At 37.3% G+C, this 17,592-nt stretch overlaps 3 protein-coding genes across 5 annotated transcripts; all 3 read left to right on the top strand.

The window, feature by feature from the left end:
* Nucleotides 1–632: 632 nt before the first annotated feature.
* LOC125219358 (receptor-like cytosolic serine/threonine-protein kinase RBK2) lies at nt 633–3,520 on the top strand. Of its 3 annotated transcripts, none has more exons than XM_048121324.2 (8): nt 633–930; nt 1,183–1,571; nt 1,662–1,913; nt 2,007–2,161; nt 2,397–2,476; nt 2,547–2,682; nt 2,775–2,924; nt 3,007–3,520. In XM_048121324.2, exons 2-8 carry the CDS (start codon nt 1,214–1,216, stop codon nt 3,166–3,168), a joined length of 1,293 nt encoding a protein of 430 aa, XP_047977281.2. In that variant the 5' UTR covers nt 633–930; nt 1,183–1,213; the 3' UTR covers nt 3,169–3,520. The 3 variants fall into 3 exon arrangements, with proteins under 3 accessions (XP_047977281.2, XP_047977276.2, XP_047977280.2); XM_048121319.2 differs by having other exon boundaries at nt 2,004–2,161; XM_048121323.2 differs by having other exon boundaries at nt 633–945; nt 2,004–2,161.
* A 684-nt stretch (nt 3,521–4,204) lies between these two features.
* On the top strand, nt 4,205–9,572 carry LOC125221786 (autophagy-related protein 18g-like). The gene is made up of 8 exons (XM_048124036.2): nt 4,205–4,646; nt 5,086–5,544; nt 6,047–6,466; nt 6,602–6,841; nt 6,948–7,763; nt 7,840–7,997; nt 8,515–8,645; nt 8,806–9,572. The coding sequence occupies exons 1-8, from the start codon at nt 4,482–4,484 to the stop codon at nt 9,276–9,278; spliced, it is 2,862 nt and encodes a 953-aa protein (XP_047979993.2). The 5' UTR covers nt 4,205–4,481; the 3' UTR covers nt 9,279–9,572.
* Nucleotides 9,573–15,813: 6,241 nt separating this feature from the next.
* LOC125218857 (uncharacterized) lies at nt 15,814–17,369 on the top strand. The gene has a single exon (XM_048120637.2). The coding sequence runs from the start codon at nt 16,018–16,020 to the stop codon at nt 17,215–17,217; it is 1,200 nt and encodes a 399-aa protein (XP_047976594.2). The 5' UTR covers nt 15,814–16,017; the 3' UTR covers nt 17,218–17,369.
* Nucleotides 17,370–17,592: the final 223 nt, after the last annotated feature.

Raw genomic sequence — 17,592 nt, 5'->3', positions numbered from 1 at the left:
GAGATAGTTATATATTATATTTTTAGTTTTAATTGCCATCAGAGATTTGATACCAAACTTTAGAGAAAAAATGTCAAACTGTTCTTCAAGCATTTATTTGTAATTTGGCATATAGTATTGCCTTAGATCTAAGCTTAATATGGAAATTTCTCAAGCTTAGACCGGATCAAGGTAATCTTAAAATTTGCGCAATGAACAGCATGGACAGTAATATCAATAAGTATGGTTTACCATATTAAGTTGCAATGATCGTATTTTGTGTATTAGTGATAGTAACTTATAAACCAAATGCCCCTATATTACATAGGTTAAATTAATGGAACATTCATGATTGAAGAATGGGGGTGATTTATTGCATATAATGAATAAAGTAATAGGTTGCGTACGTGTATTAGATAAAGATGCAATTAGACATAAGTTGTTGAAATGATTAGTGGAGTGATTTAAAGTTTAAACACATTGGAGACAGCATTTTCGTTACGGCATCAGTTGAATGATTATCCATATAATTAATCCCTATTTGATTATTAATGGTGGGCCACACACTCTATAGTCTATACATACAGTAAAACTATATAAGAATTACTAATAATCTAAAATGTTTAGTAATTCATTTAATTTTGATAAGTCAAGCAACAGCCGAAGCAGCTTATCTTTGAAGATATATAGCACATAATCATCACCATTCTTCCTTCATGCACACTCACCACCACCACCACCAATAATTTTGTGCTGAAAAAAAACACGATCTTCAATGTTACAAAAACTGATTTGGTTACAAGTTAGAACAGAGCAAGAAACCTCTGTTGCTCATAAATCAATGTCTTGATTTTCCTTTTTGTCCGAGATTTTTCGATACAATTCCGACATCTTCCCATTCCATGGCATGCATCTCTCTACTCTTTCAAGACTTCTTGATGTAGGCGCAAGGTCGGCTCTTTAATCGTACTGCCAACAAAAACCTTTTCAGATTCGAGTCTTTTTTGTGTAATGAGCTCAAGGTGTATGATAAAAAGTGGCAACTATTTAGCTTTAAATTTCTTGCTATCCGTATGAATTATGCATATTTTTGCTGAAAAATGTGCTATTTTTGCTTACTTGTAAGTTCTAGTTCCAATGAATTATGCATATCCTCATTTTCAATTTAGCTGAAATAAAGATGTGTTTTTTTTATTATTACAGTAGAGTAGTAGTAGTGTTGTGGTGTTAAAGTATGGAGAAGGAGGGAAAGAGGGAGAAAGCAAATGCTAATTCACCAGATACAGTTCTTGAGGATTTCTTGAGATGTGCAGAATCTCAAACTGATTCCTCCAGAGCAAGCACCTCGGAATCCCTCGATCCTAAGCCAGCCTCCCGACTACCCGGATTCCTCCAGCTGTTTGGATTCAAATCCAAACGGCAGCTGCAGCCCCTCAACGCGCTTAAATTGTCGAAAATCTTCAGCAGTAGCTTGACTCAAGTTAGTAGCGAGCCAAACGCCTTTCTTGATCCGAACTTAAACTATTTTAAGCCTCAATGGAAGAGCTTTAGCTTGTTTGAACTCCAGACTGCCACCAGCAACTTTTGTCAAGGTTGCTGGCTAGCTTTGCCGTTTGATACTTTCAAAAAGATCAATCTTTTTTTATCCTTAGATGATGGTGTTTGATGTTTATTCTGATTAGGTTATCTGATTGGAAAGGGCGGTTATGCTGAGGTGTATAGAGGGCGTTTGCGTGGGGGGCAGCTCGTTGCCATCAAACGCTTGACAAAGGGTGGTATGGAAGAAAGAATCGCAGATTTTCTCACTGAACTCGGGATAATGGGGCATGTGAATCATCCCAATACTGCTAAATTGATCGGTTATGGCGTTGAAGGTGGAGTCTACCTTGTTCTCGAGTTATCTCCCCTTGGAAGCTTGGCTTCTATGCTTCACAGTTAGTGCATCATTGCAAAAATTTTCTTTTATCTTCAGCATTTGTATGATTTCTTTTTATCTGAAAATATACGTTTATTGGTTAACGAAGCAGATCCTCGGGAGAAGGTAGAGTGGAGTACTCGTTACAAGGTGGCGTTGGGAACGGCTAAGGGGTTGTTGTACCTCCACGAGGGCTGCCAGAGGCGGATCATTCACCGTGATATTAAGCCTGCAAACATATTGCTTACAGAGGACTTTGAACCTCAGGTAGTGTATCTAGAAACTGATGTATTTTCTTGTTTAAACAGGTGTTTCCGCGTCTCCTCTTTGCTTTGTGTACCCGGCCAATGTCTCGTTTTACATTTTTTGTATCGAATAATGATTTGTATACGAGTGAATATATACTTGGTGGCCTTATTTTACGGGTCAATGAATAGCCTGTTAAAGTTATGTGTTTTTCAAGTGTTCGATGAATTAGTCTGTGTGGCTTAGTTTCGTTCAGATATGCGATTTTGGGCTTGCGAAGTGGCTGCCAGACCGATGGACTCATCTCACCATTTCAAAATGTGAAGGCACTTTCGGGTAGGTATTTGATCGAGTTTCGTTCACCATGCTCGTCCTGCCCTAAATTCCTAATCGTTAGTCACTGCAGCTATCTAGCTCCCGAGTTTCTAATGCATGGAATAGTGGACGAGAAAACAGACGTATTCGCCTTTGGCGTGCTGCTGTTGGAACTCATCGCCGGGCGTCGCGCCCTTGACTATTCGCAGCAAAGCCTTGTTATTTGGGTAAGCCTGCCTACACTTTGAGGTGCTGCAGCAGCAGTTTTACCGTATTTTAGCTAACGACTCGTTGTTTCCACGTACGGACCTTATGCTAGGCTAAGCCTCTGCTGAAGAAGAACAAAATACACGAGCTCGTCGATCCATCACTTGCAGAAAACTACAATGCAATGCAGATGAATCTCATGATCCTGGCAGCTTCATTATGTGTCCAGCAATCCTCGATCAAACGCCCACGCATGAGCCAGGCACGAACGTCCCCTTTTAATTCTTTGTTTTCTTGAACTGTATCATGATCGTATCGTTATCGTGCATATGACAAAAATGCAGATTCTGTTGCTTCTGAGAGGGAGCTGTGGTAGCCTAGACTTGATTAGGAAATGCAAGAAGCTGTCAAGCTGGAAGAAGTATTACAAGGAGCTCTTCATCGCGGACAAGTACAGCTTTTCGAGAGGCCTAACTGCGCGAGCACGGTCAGCCATCGAAGCCTAAACCGGTACACAACAATTTTGTTCAAAAGGCTGCATTTTGTGGATTAGAATCATTAGATAGTCTACACCAAGTTTATGTGATTAATGTGTAAAGATTTACAGGATCAAATTAGAAAATAGAATAGTACTGTGAAATTGAAGCTACAATGGGAGACAACATAGTAATTTGTATATTGTATTTGTACATATGATTTTATTTGTGTTATAGTAGTATTTTTATGTTGGATTTGAAGATTCATAATCATGGCCCATGGGCGTATATTGAGATCCATGTATAGAAATAGCGACTTTCCAATGAAAGAATATCGAGATTCTCTGTATTTATAGATAAATATTCAATTTTTTGTATGAAATTAGTTGTATACTCCATTATTATCAAGAGTTTATTGCACATAAATTCACAAGTAGACCACATAAATTTTAAAATTGAACCTTTTCATTTAAATAGTTCTACTACTATTAATTATGTATAAAAAATGATATTATTTTATATTTAATATTTACTCGCATGTGATGCGTACACACTCAAGAATCCAGATCTATTAATTAATCGATAATTAAAATAAAATTAGGAAAATGTAACTAAAAATCAAAGAAAACATGGGCATACCGTGTTTTGCTCGCCGAGTAGTCGAGTATTTAAGTATTTTATATTATTTACCTTAAATAATACTACTATAGTAATTTTTCAAGTAATTTTAATTCTCGTATAGCAATGAAAATATCACACATAATCTTATTTATTTTTAGGTGATCTCTTCCGGTGTGCATAACATTTTTGATTTCTTAACAAGCCAAAATTTCTCATATTCCGAATTTGTCGTCCATAAAATATGGAAAAAAAATTAATTCAATATGACCTGTAAACGATTAATTTTTAAAAAATCAGATCAAAAAACTTAGCTTTTTTTTTCTCTTAAATAAACCTAACAATTACTCCATATAGAAGAATTAAATTTGGATTTCGGTTTTCAAAATTTCTGAAATTGGGGGTGTGGATAGATTTGGTTTACAATCGCGTGTATCTATTTATATATATACACATCGAACCCAGTCCATAACAGTAAACACAAGCATTTTCGCTTCAAGTCAAACCCCACCAATTTCACCCATTTTTCACGAAATCATCTTCCCCAAATTATTGCGGCGGTGTCGTCATTTTCTCTCCGGCGATCGCACAAATTGATGATCGACGGCAGCTCGGCTGAAGCGTCGGCCTCTGCGGCGGTGCGCGACGGCGGTGGACTGGATTCCGGCGAGGCGGTGGTGGCTGGGAAGGGCTGATTGGGGATACCGAGTGTTTCTATTGGAGAAATGAAGAAGGGCAAGGGTAAGACCGGCAAATTGCTGCCTAATTCGTTGAGGATTATCTCGTCTTGTATCAAAACGGTCTCGACTAATGCTAGCACCGCTGTGCGCTCCGCCGGAGCATCCGTCGCGGCGTCCATTTCCAACCCGGGGGACGATCGGAAGGAGCAGGTCGATATTCCTGACTTCGATTTTGATTCTGTTGTTGTGTTTTAGTGGTTTCTCGTTGGTTGAATCGTAGACGGCAGGTACTTGTTTGTTTGTCGTATAAGTTTGGAGAAATGGGCAACCAGACTTGGTTTGTTTTAATTCTGATAAAAAAAAAGTTGGTTTATTTCGCCGAAAGTTGATCCGGATTAACTGTTGCGTGGAGTTGATCGTTTATTTTCTGGATCGGTTTAGGTTTTTGAAGATGATTTCTGTCAAATATCACGTTATGATTCGAAAGATGAAGTTTTGAAAGGAGTTACCAATTATTTCTTGTTCGCTGAACATCAAATTTATTTATTTCGCTTTGTAGTTGAAATAAGTTTGTTACTTTTATTGTCAAGTATTGGTTGAATTGGAATTTGGAACCATTGATTAGACAAAGTTTAGTTTTGTTTATCAGGTTTTGTGGGCTGGGTTTGACAAATTAGAGCTCGGTGCAAGTTCCGTCAGATGTGTCCTATTACTTGGTTATCTGAAAGGTTTTCAAGTCTTCGATGTTGAGGATGCCTCTGGGTTGAGTGAACTGGTATCTAAGCGTGATGGACCAGTTACCTTCTTACAGATGCTTCCAACTCCTTCAAATTGTGATGGTACTGGAAAGTACAAATCATCACACCCTATACTGGTGGTGGTTGGTGGGAATGAGGATGAAAGAATCCCATCACCTCAGTATACTGGTCAAGGCAATGGTAGATATGGTCCGACAGAAACATCATTTGGGAGCCTGATAGAACCCCCTACTGCTGTTCGGTTTTACTCAATGAAGTCGAATGAGTATGTGAAGGTTATTGACTTCAAATCAGCAGTATTCATGGTTAGATGCAGCTCCCGAGTCGTAGCTATTGGTCTCGAAGAACAAGTAAGCACACATGGGCATAACATTTATTGATTACAATTTGCACATTATCCTACCACAATCACCCCCCCCCCCCCCCCCAAAAAAAAAAAAAAGAAAGAAAAAGGGAAAAAAAACATGAATCAAGGTTATCATCAACAATTCCATGAATTAATAGCAGTGTAGTGGATTAAGGACAGTCTATTGCTTGATTGTAGTATTTGCATTTTCTTTTCCTTTCAGTTGGTTGGAACACATTTTGCATATGTGATGTGACTTGGGCTCAGAACTGTTCTCTTGGCAAGCCCTGCCTTCTGTCAGAGGAACTTTGGATGATCTGATTCAAATGAGAAAGTTACTTAAATTGGCGGGTCCTAGTATATGCAATGTATAGTTGATTGTTAAATGAGATCCATTGCAAGTATGATTTACAAGATGATTGAGTACCAATGCCCTTATTTCAAATTCCAACTTTTCATGAACATGATAACTTAGTTGATAATTAACTTTTTTGTTACTTTTGCAGATTTACTGCTTTGACACCCTTACTCTTGAGAAGAAATTTATAGTTATAACCTATCCTGTACCGCGAGTTGGAGAGCAAGGATCATTTGGAATCAACACAGGCTATGGTCCAATGGCTTTGGGTTCAAGGTGGTTGGCTTATCCCCCTAATCGCCCGTTCCTGTTAACTACAGGAAGGGTGAGTCCAAAAAGCCTTGCCTCCAGTGTAAGTCCATCAACATCTCCAGGTAGTGGCACCATAATGGCTCGTTATGCAGTGGAGTCAAGCAAACACTTAGCTGCAGGATTGCTCACCCTAGGGGACATGGGATACAAGAAATTTTCTAAGTATTATCCAGAGTTGGTTCCTGAGAATGCTAGTGGTTCTCCTGGCTGGAAAGCTGGAAAACTAGCAGCATCTGAACCAGAGAGTGCTGGAGTGGTAAGTGCAAATCAGTGATATCTTGGTATTTCATTAAATTTGGTAGTTACTGTTGGGCAGATGAAAATAAATTAATGTTTGTACCTAGTGTTCTCTCTTTTAGAGATATTGAGCTTCGATATTATATTATTGCAGATTGTTGTGAAGGACCTTGTTTGCTCAGAAGTTATAGCACAGTTTAGGGCTCATACAAGTCCAATAATGGCTTTGTGTTTTGACCCAAGTGGAACCCTTCTGGTTACGGCCTCTGTACATGGAAATAACATGAACATTTTTAGGATCATGCCTTCACATAAATGTGGGGGATCAGGTTCCAGTGACTGGAGCACTTCCTATGTGCATCTTTACAAGCTTTATCGTGGCATAACAAGTGCAGTAAGTATATGCATAGTGTTCTTTGTCTATTGTTCACTAATTCCCTTTTCTCTTTCATAACCCATGTCTTAACATTATCCCCTTGTTTTCCTGTCTTAATCACCAGGTCATCCAGGATATCTGCTTTAGTCATTACAGCCAGTGGATTGCTATTGTATCAGCAAGAGGAACTTGCCATATCTTTGTTCTGTCACCCTTTGGAGGAGATGAAGGTTTTCATACTTTACATAAACCTGGGCAAGGAACCTCTCTGTTTTTAGCTTCCACTCGACCATGGTGGTTTACATCATCTTTTACTGTAAATGAGAAGCCTTCTTTGTCTCCACCTCCTTGCACCCTATCTGTCATCACCAGGATAAAGTGTAGTGACACTGGGTTAATTAATTCAGTAAGCAATGTTGCTGCTTCAATGGTGGGTAAGTTATGGGTGCCTTCTGGAGCTGTTGCTGCGATCTTTCATAATTCTAACTCTATTGGTTCTCTGGATGTTAAGTCAACTGGTACCTCGCTGGAGCATTTATTAGTGTATACGCCATCAGGCTTTGTGGTTCAGCATGAATTTTTATCCTCAATGGGCCCTGAACTGATTGGGAGTAGAACCGAATCTTTGTCAGCTCCACAAACCAACCCTCAAAATGAGGACTTAAGGGTGAAAGTAGAACCCATTCAATGGTGGGATGTATGCAGAAGATTGGATAACATGGAAAGAGAGGAGTGCATTTCTGGCAGTATCTTTGATGGACTGGATGATGCTGAAATTGATGAGGACTCCAAAATGGTTTTCCGGGAGAATGCAAGTCCTGGTGACAAGAAACTTGCTAAGTCTGATTCTCTGAAGTCACTAGATAGATCTCACTGGTATTTGTCAAACGCAGAAGTACAAATAAACTCTGGCAGGATACCAATATGGCAAAAGTCAAAGGTATACATTTATAGATTATTGACGTTCTTGTGATAAATGAAGCTCTTGTTTAACTCAATATGCTTTCTTGAATTAGATGCATTTCCACGTAATGGAATCTCCACTAGCAGAATGTTATCCAGGTGGGGAGTTTGAAATTGAGATGGCTTCTTCACATGAGCTTGAAATAAGACATAAAGACTTGTTGCCAATATTTGACAGTTTTCCTAGAGCAAGATCTGGCTGGAATGACAGGTCATCAATACCTTATACTTTGCTATTGTTCTTGGTTATACTTGTCCTCTCTATGATTGAAATACTCTCAAACTCTACTGCAACATCTTCTAGTACAAAAAACCCAGATCTTTCTGACATACTATGAAATATTGAGTAGTAGTAGTATAATTTGTTTGTGCATGAACAGTTTACAGTCCAATGAAAATCCTCAGATTTCCGCGTTGCATTTTCACAAGTTAATAGCTTGGATAGGGTGTATAGAGATGATGTTAGATGGGTATTTCAGTGTTTATATTACAGTCTATGGAAATTTAGTGTATAACTGTATATTAGAGATATTGTTGAGCTAAACTTTAGATGGTTACTGTTTTCCTGATAGCCTCTTTTGCCTATCCATTTAGTTGAATATTACGGTAAACAGCTTTTTATGATGGTTGTTTTGTTAGCTAGTAGATAAATCATATTTCTCATTTAATTGTTTTAGCTGCACTATTTATTGTTTCTTATTGGTATTTCACTTGGTTTACTTATGCAGGTCTATACCTTCCGATGGAAAATACCTTAGTGCTTCTGTGAATAATTCTAAGCAAAAGACTAATGAAGCAAGTATTATTTTTCATTCAAAGCTACCCTCTTCTTTTAGCTCTACAGAAAGCTCAGAAGGAGGTAAGACAGCGTTAACAGCTTGAAATGTGAAAATTGTAGTTTGTAGGTTTTCAGTGGTACTGCTTCCAATGATAGTTCCATTTTCATCTATCTAGAAAGTATCTCTCGTCTTGAATTACGTCACATAATTAACAACCCGAGGTCTGTACTTTTACACCAGGATCATCCAGACGAATGGAGAATTTGCTTGATTTGGATCACATGAGCGTTGACAGATCTCCTATTGTTGTTGGTCACGCTGAGGGTAAGACCGGTGTCAAGGGGTCTATGCCAATTATTCCATGTCCTTCACAAAACACATGCAATGGAAATATTCTTTTGGATAATGCTGCAATCAGTAGGTCATCCTCGCTGGGGAATGAGATGCAGTTGCTGAATGTTGACAATCCTGACTCAGACACAGACAACGTTATGCCTTTGAGGAACGATGTAACTGTAGATTTTGCTCCGTTATTTAAGGAAGGGTACTATAACAAACCAGAGCTCCCCGATCATCAGCAGTCAACTGAAGTTATAACACATGAGGTGAATTCTGGTGATAACACGCATGAAGAGGAGAAGTTGGAAGACGAGGAAGGGCCTCAAGAGGAAGGCTGGATTGGCGGGATGTTTGATTTCTCTGAAGACTGCTAAATCAGAATCCAGTGTGACGGGAAGGAACAAAATCACGACGACAATATACATGATATGATACATGTGCACCTCACTGCCCTATGTGGTATGTATACTGTTGTAAATATAACATTCTTGTTGTTTATGGAGAAGATGAATTTGGGTTTTCTCAGGTTTGCTGTATCATCTTCTGTACAGATGATAGAACTTAGTTGCTTTGTGTAACATTTGTTTTCCATGGAAAAAGGAGTGAAATGGAAATATGGAAAATTAATTCAACACCAACATTTCATTAATCAGATTCCCTTCATTTTAGTGAAAGGTCCCTCTGCTAATTTGTTAATTCCTTCATATGTTGTGTTTCTGTAAATTAATTTCTTCTTTATGTGCCATTGGTGGGAAATTTGTTGCAGCATTTTAAGAAATACTACTACTACTACTATGTTATTTTTAATAATATATGATGTAGCTTCAATTTTTAGGCATTGCTCTGTTTAACTACTTGGTTGTGTGTTTTTTTATTCAAATAGGTTATCTATTAAGATAATTTTGAAATTAGACTAAATATACTTATTATTTCAATCAAAAGTAAATTAATTATCATAGTCTATGATTTAATACAGTCTAATTTTCAAATTATCACAATGGATAAAATACACAATCAAACTGATTGGACAGTACCTAAATTGAAAGTATTAAGTACGTACTTTTTTTAAATTACAAATTTAAAAAAAGTGTATTGGTGATTGGATGGAGATAACATAAACATAAATATGTTTAGAGAATATTCTATTTGGTGTGTCTGCAATTACAAATAATAAAAAAATAAATAATAATAATAATAATATCTAAATGCATAGTACTGGATTTAATAACAAAGCAATATATATTTTTTTTATAATAATACTGCTAAAACTGCATAATTATAATATTGAGGATATTGTGATACATGAGTATCTTATTGATTTTTTATAAGTTCATTATATTTTTGGAAAACTGAATAGTTAAGGACTTTCTTGTAAATGCATTAGATGGAGATAAGATTTTGAGAGTCCAAACCTTTATTTTTTTTAAAACCATTTTGTTTCTATCTACCAAAGCACTAACCAAATCAAAGCCCTTCTTTATTTTGGGCTTACATGCCTTTCTCTTTTGCATCCAATTTCTACCCTTTCTTTTTTAAATCTCTTTTTAAAGAGGAATAATTAAACTTCTCCATTTTCAAATCAATTTCTAATCTCATTTAAAGAGTTGGCAAAGATTCCCTTTGAATCTGACAAATATATGTGCAAGTACAGTTGTGCTAAATGTGAATCTTTTGTTTTTATCTTTTTATAGCATGCTGTTTGTTAAGTCAATGTAGACATTGATATTGTCTTGGTTTATTTTTGCTTTTCAGACCATAGCATGCTGGCCATTTTGGAGACTTTTGCAATTTACAGCTCTCTTTCATTTTTTACTTTTCAGAATGCGTCAAGTTTTTATTCTTTTTTCCTCCTTAAATGCTCTTCTTTTGTTTCTATTCGAAAGTTGGGATGATGTCATAAAATTAGAGTTGGAATACAAGAGTTTAGTCTACTTTTTTTTTGGCTTAAACCATTGCTAAAATGTACAGGTAACTAAGAGCATCTCCGGTGGCGTCCTTCCCACTAAGACTTCCCACAAAAACCTTCTGCCATGTTACTAGGACTTCCCATTAGGACTTCTCATTCCACTGCACAATGTAGGACTTCACTAGGACTTCCCGTAATAAAATAAAATCACAATTATTCAATTTATACGTTTCAAATTTATGAAATTTAACGAGCCGTATATATAGAGCCGTATTTATAGAGTTTTTTTTTAAAAAAAAATAAATTTTAACTTGGACGTCCGACAGGAACGTCCGACCCCCTCCACAATGGCGGACGTCAGGTAGGACGTCGCGAGGACGTCCGAGCCCATCCGATGGGCGCACGGGACGGGCGTGTCCTACCTTTTTCTTCACTACGGCGGACGTCCGGTCGGACTTCCGCGACGTCCTACCTTGACGTCCGCCGTTGGAGATGCTCTAAGAATTGTAATTCGATTGGTAAGACGCTACTCTTATATTCAAGAAGGCATGGATTTTAGTGATTATGGAATAAACGGAGAATCATTATTGATCAAATGATTAACTATTTTATTTACAAGCAAGACATTCTCTCTTCCCTATCTGTGAATATGAGAGGCAAAAGAATGGGAGATGAGAGGGAGGTGGAGACACTGCATAGTAATAATGATTTTCTCAAAGGACTCGAGTGTAGGTGGATGATAAAGACAAGATACCTAAACTTTATAAATATACACACATGATTCTTTCATCTATAATATACTAGTATCAAATTTACATAGCACTTAATTACAACTTATCAAATAAAAATTGAATTGATTTCGAGGGACTACAAGGGTAGTGGGGTTGTTGAAATGAGCACATTTCCCCGTGCAATTTACTCATAGCAAGGACCATTTCAATTTTCATATTTACAAGCCATTCCATTAGTCACAAACCCATACCTAATTTAGTCAATTTTTTCCTTCTCTTCAACTTTTCTAAATTAAATGATCTCGTGTAAATATAAATACATTTATGTTTTATTGGGCAATTAATCTTTAAAGGGGCATTTATGGTTAGGCCACTCAATTATATTGTCTTGAATTTCCATTTTAAAATGGACCCTTTTGTGTGTGACTTTACGGCCTAACAAATTGTCTTTCAATTTTATCTTTCAATACAACAAATTGCTAATGTCTCAGCTTCGTATAATCATTAAGTGAAATTGAATAATTACTATTAGACATGTCACATGCCTATGAAAAATTGGAAAAAGAAGTAAAATTGAATATAGTCAAAATTAATAAATGTAAGATCATCTTCACCATCCTATATACTACTATCACACTATTATTAATATGCATCATAGCTAACAGCATGGCCTAGTCTATATTATTTATGCACCATTTTCTGCCATAATCTCTATATAGATGAGGACCTTCCTATGAAGATTGTGAAATTTTTTTCTCATATTTTATTCTATTAATGTGTAACATACGATGTTACAAATAATTTTTTAAAAATCATTGATATATAACTATATTAATTGAACTCAAAGGTTGTTATATTATTGAATACACATCAATTCACATACTATAATATAATGTCTTAGAATCTAGTAGATGTGACCCTAATTTTTTTAAAATAAATATCTTTGTCAAGAGCGATGATGGAGTAATAGATATTAATAATACTCAAATAAATCATAGGAGTATATAATGTGGCTACGGTTAGTTGATTAAATAATGGTCCTCCCACAAATTGAGAGCTACACATGAGTATTCTAAAAAGACCCAAAAGCAAAAGTAAAAGATAAATAAAATGCACGTGGGTTATTATCATTAATTTTTATTTTCGAAAATAAAAAATAGCAAGATATAAACCCGAACTAAAACAAGAAAATAGGACTCATAAATAAATTCATGTATCTACAATCTACATATATACTTTGCTTAGTTAATTATAGCAAAAAAACAAACAAAATCAAAACCTTCAAGAAAATAGAAATGAAAGTAAGACACATGAATAAATGTCCAAATTGTCTTCCGACTCTTATTTTTATTCAGTTTGATGATTTATTTAAGGTGGAATTTCGTCTTCAACTTAAAAGAGAAGAAAGATAAGTATTCTAAAGTTTGTGATCGAAGAGAAGAAAGGGAAATTTTTGTTCAAATCGAAATTTACAGAAACAAGTTTCCAAATGAATTAAATGTTCGATGCTGACGGTGATAATTATTTTTGGACATGAATCATTTAAATATATAGATAAATCACACTTTTAATATATTCAGCCCAATTACAATTTTGACCCTCAAAAGGAAAATATAGAAAAAGAGGCGTGGACAAAATGGATTGGGTGCTTGACATTTTTTCTTGTGAAAAATGAGGAAATCATTTACTATTATGCTTATAAGAGCATTCCCAATGGGTTCCCTTAAAACTCCCTTATTTCTCCCTTATTTCTGCCACATCAGCGCCACATCAGCACCATAATTTATCCCCAGTTTTTAGCCAACTTTTAGCCAACTGCTCCAATGGTTTCTCCCTTATTTCTCCCTTATTTCTCCCTAACTCAACATTTCATTTTTACAAATTTAGCCGTTAAAAATAAAAAAACGTCGAATTATCGCCGAATCGCGCCCACAGTGGGCGGCGATGATTCGGCGATTTTTCGGCGATGAATCGCCGGATGGCGTTAAATCGGGAGAAAAATCGCCGATTTTTCGCCGAATTCCTTTCATTGGTCGGCGAAAACTCGGCGATTTTCGGCGAAAAGTCGCCGAGTTTTCGCCGACGCCATTGGGAGTGCTCTAAATGCTAAATTTATGAAGCCCATGTTGTAACGAACTTCAGTTATAAATGAACCAATCAAGTAAATATCTATTACACTTTCAACCTTTTGAAAAATTGAATTCGAAGTTATAACTTCCTATGTACTATACTTGCGACAAATATTGGACCCCAAGAAAAACTATATATTTAGGGCTAATAATTTTCATCACAAATACACACAACAATAGTAGGAGTATTATTTTCATTAAAATCAATGTCGTTTATTTTGTCGTTTATTTTGTTTTTTAAAGGAAGGAGTATTATTTCAATCATTTTAATTTTTCATTACTTTATTAAAGTTAAGCTTAAGTTATCATTTTTCAATTTTCGTTTTTCATACGTCGCTAGATTATCATATCGAGTTTCGTGTTACTGTCTTGTCGAGTTTGTATCGCCATCATGTTGTTATCATGTGGTGTAAAGGTCAACTGAATCGCATCGCTAACATGTTCACGTCGTGTTTGGATTTGAATGTAATGGGGAAAGTTTGAGTTCAATTTAGATTTCCTCAACATATCATATTCGAATTTGACCTTACAAATTGAATTATCATCATATTGACCTTATAATAACTAGAGCCACAACCTTTGTCAAATCTAATCGAGCATTCCCTCCGTCCCAACAAAGTTGAGTCGTATTCATTTTTGTTGTCTCAGTTAAGTTGAGTCATTTCATTTTTTTTAAAAAAACAAAATATCCAGTCACTCTTATTTTATTCCATCACTTATTTTATTCTTTCTTTATCTTTCTTACTTTATTCATCTCTCCTACTTTCAACGCGATTTCTTAATTTCAATGTCCAAAAGTTTTGACTCAACTTAGTTGGGAATGAGGGAATAATACTATAAAACACATTTATTTAATTATTTTTAAAATGATATACTTCCTCAGTTCTACGGTAATGGAGACGTTTCTTTTTGCCATGCAATTTAAGAAAAAATATGTTAACTGAGTTAAGTAAAACAAGAACAAAGTAGAAAATAAAAAAGGAAGAGAGATGAAAAAATAAAGTAAGAGAGAGAGTAAAATAAGTAAAAATAAATATAATGATTTTACTTAAAAAGGAAATTATTTCACTATTATACAATATATCAAAACGACAAAATAACACTCATTATACAGAGTCAAGCTGTCATAGTACTTGATTCTCGAGTCTCTAAACATGATAGAAAGCTGTTAAGTCAACATAAAAACAAAGGTACAAGACTGAACTTGTTCCATGACATACACATCCTGCACCGCGATTCAGGCGATTACAGCTGAACTCTACATCCAGCTGTCAGTACACTGTTCTCTCTCTTCCAACGTGGCACCCTCTAGCTAGCGTTCATATTTATTACGTGCCTCGACACGTCACCATCATTCCAACCAAAAGTTCCAGTTATCAAAAATTAATCCAGAAAATAAAAATATATGGAACCCGAACCTCGCATTTATTTCCGCCACGTAGGCTCGGACATCCGTTCGCCAACCCGAACCTCCCCTAAATAAAACCTCTCCCATATTAGTCCCTTCCCTAAATTTCAACCCCAATAATGAATCACTAATTCATTTACACAGACACAGAAGATACAGAGCTGCAGCCATTTTTTACTCCCTACTTCCACTCTGGGAGTTCCGATTTATTATTTTGTGTGTCTCATTTTAGGAGTTTCGATTAAAATATTTTATAATTGATATTAAGCCTCACATTTCACCCACCTATCTTCACTCACATTTTATTATAAAACTAATAGGGTAGTGATAAAATGCAAACTTATATATTGTACAAACTCAAAACTCCTCAACACAGCTTCAACACAATTTCAATACAATATCAACACAGTGTAAAATTTCAAGATTTTAATGTCAACAAAGTATCAACACAATATCAACACAGCATCAATCATTGACTACCGTTGAAATTCTGTTGACATTTTCTTGTTGATGCTTTTTTGTGATATGTATTTTTCAATGATTTAGATCATAGTTTTGAGTTTGTATAATATTTAGAGTTTTCATTTGATCACGTCCCAAAACTTATATATATACCCAAATTTCCTTTATACTTCTTTATATTTTTTAAAACTCGTGCCGAACTCAACCGGAACTTATAAAGTAGGACGGAGGAAGTAATTTTTTTGATTCCACCTTCTCCAAGAAGCTATACAAGCCCAAATTTCCACTAATAATCTTGATAATTTCTTTCTCTCTTTCTATCTTGAGAGTTTCTTTCATGTGAAGCCACTCTTTTTCTTTTTCATCAACCACTGTATCTGTATTTACACTTCTCTGCAACTTTTGATGCTGTCACGGAAAAGCACTTTCGCCGCTCCTTTATAAGCAACAACCCCTCGCCTCCTCCATTGTCAAGAAATGAAGCATTTCTCCACGAATTCCCGCGCATACGGCGTCGTATTGCTGCTATCCCACATGATCGCCGCCGCGCATTCCATGCTCCACCCCGTCGATTTCCTCGCCCTCCAATCGATTCGGAAGAGCCTGAGCGATCTGCGCGGCTCCAACTACTTCGCCTCTTGGGATTTCACGTCGGACCCCTGCAATTTCGCCGGCGTCTACTGCGACGGAGACAGAGTGATCGCGCTCAACCTCGGCGATCCCCGGGCCGGATCCCCCGGTCTCACGGGCCGGGTCGACCCGGCTATCGGCAAGCTCTCCGCCCTATCCGAATTCACAATCGTTCCGGGTCGGGTCTTCGGGCAACTCCCCCACACTCTCTCCCAGCTGAAAAACCTGCGTTTTCTAGCAATCAGCCGCAATTTCATCTCCGGCGAAATCCCGGCGGGTCTGGGGCAGCTCCGCGCGCTGCAGACGCTCGATTTGAGCTTCAACCAGCTCACCGGAGCCATCCCTTTCTCAATCGGAGCCTTGCCGTCGCTCTCCAACGTCATCCTCTGCCACAACCGCCTCGCCGGTTCGGTCCCCCGGTTCACTTCCCGAGCCCTAACCCGGCTCGATTTGAAGCACAACGATCTCTCCGGCTCCCTCTCGCCGGCCGGGCTGCCGCCGTCGCTCCAGTACCTGTCACTGTCGTGGAACCGGATCACCGGCCCGGTGGACCGGGTTCTATACGGGTTGAACCGGTTGAGCTACGTCGACTTGAGCTCGAACCGGTTCACCGGCTGCATCCCGGGCAAAATATTCACTTTCCCGATCAGCAATCTCCAGCTCCAGAGAAATGAATTCTCCGGTCCGGTCCAGCCTCTGGAGCAGGTGAGAATCCCCACCGTCGATCTCAGCTTCAACCGGCTCTCCGGGGGAGTATCGCCGCTTCTGTCGACGGTTCGGAATCTGTATCTGAATAACAACCGGTTCACGGGCGAGGTGCCGGTCAGCTTCGTGGACCGGTTGTTATCGGGCAGCATAGAGATTCTTTATCTGCAGCATAATTATCTGACCGGAATCAGGATTAATCCAAGGGTGGAGATTCCGCTGAGCACCTCTCTATGCCTACAGTACAACTGCATGGTGCTGCCCGTGCAGACGCCCTGCCCGTTGAAGGCTGGGAGGCAGAAGACGAGACCGACCTCGCAATGCATTCCGTGGAAAGGGTAGAATGGGGATTTCACTTTTTTTGAAGAATAATTTTGTGGATTATTATTTGATTATTTTTGGGGATTACTAATTACTATTGGTGACGCTAAGCTTATTTGTAATTAAAAACACTTATTAATACTTATATAGCTTTATTTCATTTTCTCATTGAATACTACTCCTTCCGTTCCACAGTAATAGAGACATTTAATTTTACGCACTCATTTTGAAAAAATAATTATAAATAATTAAAGTGGAGAAAAAACAAAGTAAGAGTGAGAATATTGTAGATAAAACTCTTCTCTACGTTATTCTATATCTTACTTTACTCTCTTTCCACTTTAAATATTTAATATCATTTTTTTCAAAACGAGTGCGCAAAATGAAATGCCTCTA

The sequence above is a fragment of the Salvia hispanica genome, chromosome 1, assembly GCF_029641045.1.
Source record: "Salvia hispanica isolate PSC_SH4W2 chromosome 1, Shi_PSC_v1, whole genome shotgun sequence".
In the NCBI taxonomy this organism is placed as follows: domain Eukaryota; kingdom Viridiplantae; phylum Streptophyta; class Magnoliopsida; order Lamiales; family Lamiaceae; genus Salvia; species Salvia hispanica.
This window is presented reverse-complemented; position numbering and strand designations above follow the sequence as displayed.

Excerpts from the sequence above, each read along its gene's own strand:
- LOC125219358 (XM_048121319.2), top strand. The coding sequence starts at position 1,214 with ATGGAGAAGGAGGGAAAGAGGGAGAAAGCAAATGCTAATTCACCAGAT. Across the intron at positions 1,572-1,661 it reads CACCAGCAACTTTTGTCAAG|GTTATCTGATTGGAAAGGGC; the intron begins GTTGCTGGCTAG and ends TATTCTGATTAG. Across the intron at positions 2,925-3,006 it reads AACGCCCACGCATGAGCCAG|ATTCTGTTGCTTCTGAGAGG; the intron begins GCACGAACGTCC and ends ACAAAAATGCAG.
- LOC125221786 (XM_048124036.2), top strand. The coding sequence starts at position 4,482 with ATGAAGAAGGGCAAGGGTAAGACCGGCAAATTGCTGCCTAATTCGTTG. Across the intron at positions 4,647-5,085 it reads GGGACGATCGGAAGGAGCAG|GTTTTGTGGGCTGGGTTTGA; the intron begins GTCGATATTCCT and ends TTTGTTTATCAG. Across the intron at positions 7,998-8,514 it reads AGATCTGGCTGGAATGACAG|GTCTATACCTTCCGATGGAA; the intron begins GTCATCAATACC and ends TTACTTATGCAG.
- LOC125218857 (XM_048120637.2), top strand. The coding sequence starts at position 16,018 with ATGAAGCATTTCTCCACGAATTCCCGCGCATACGGCGTCGTATTGCTG.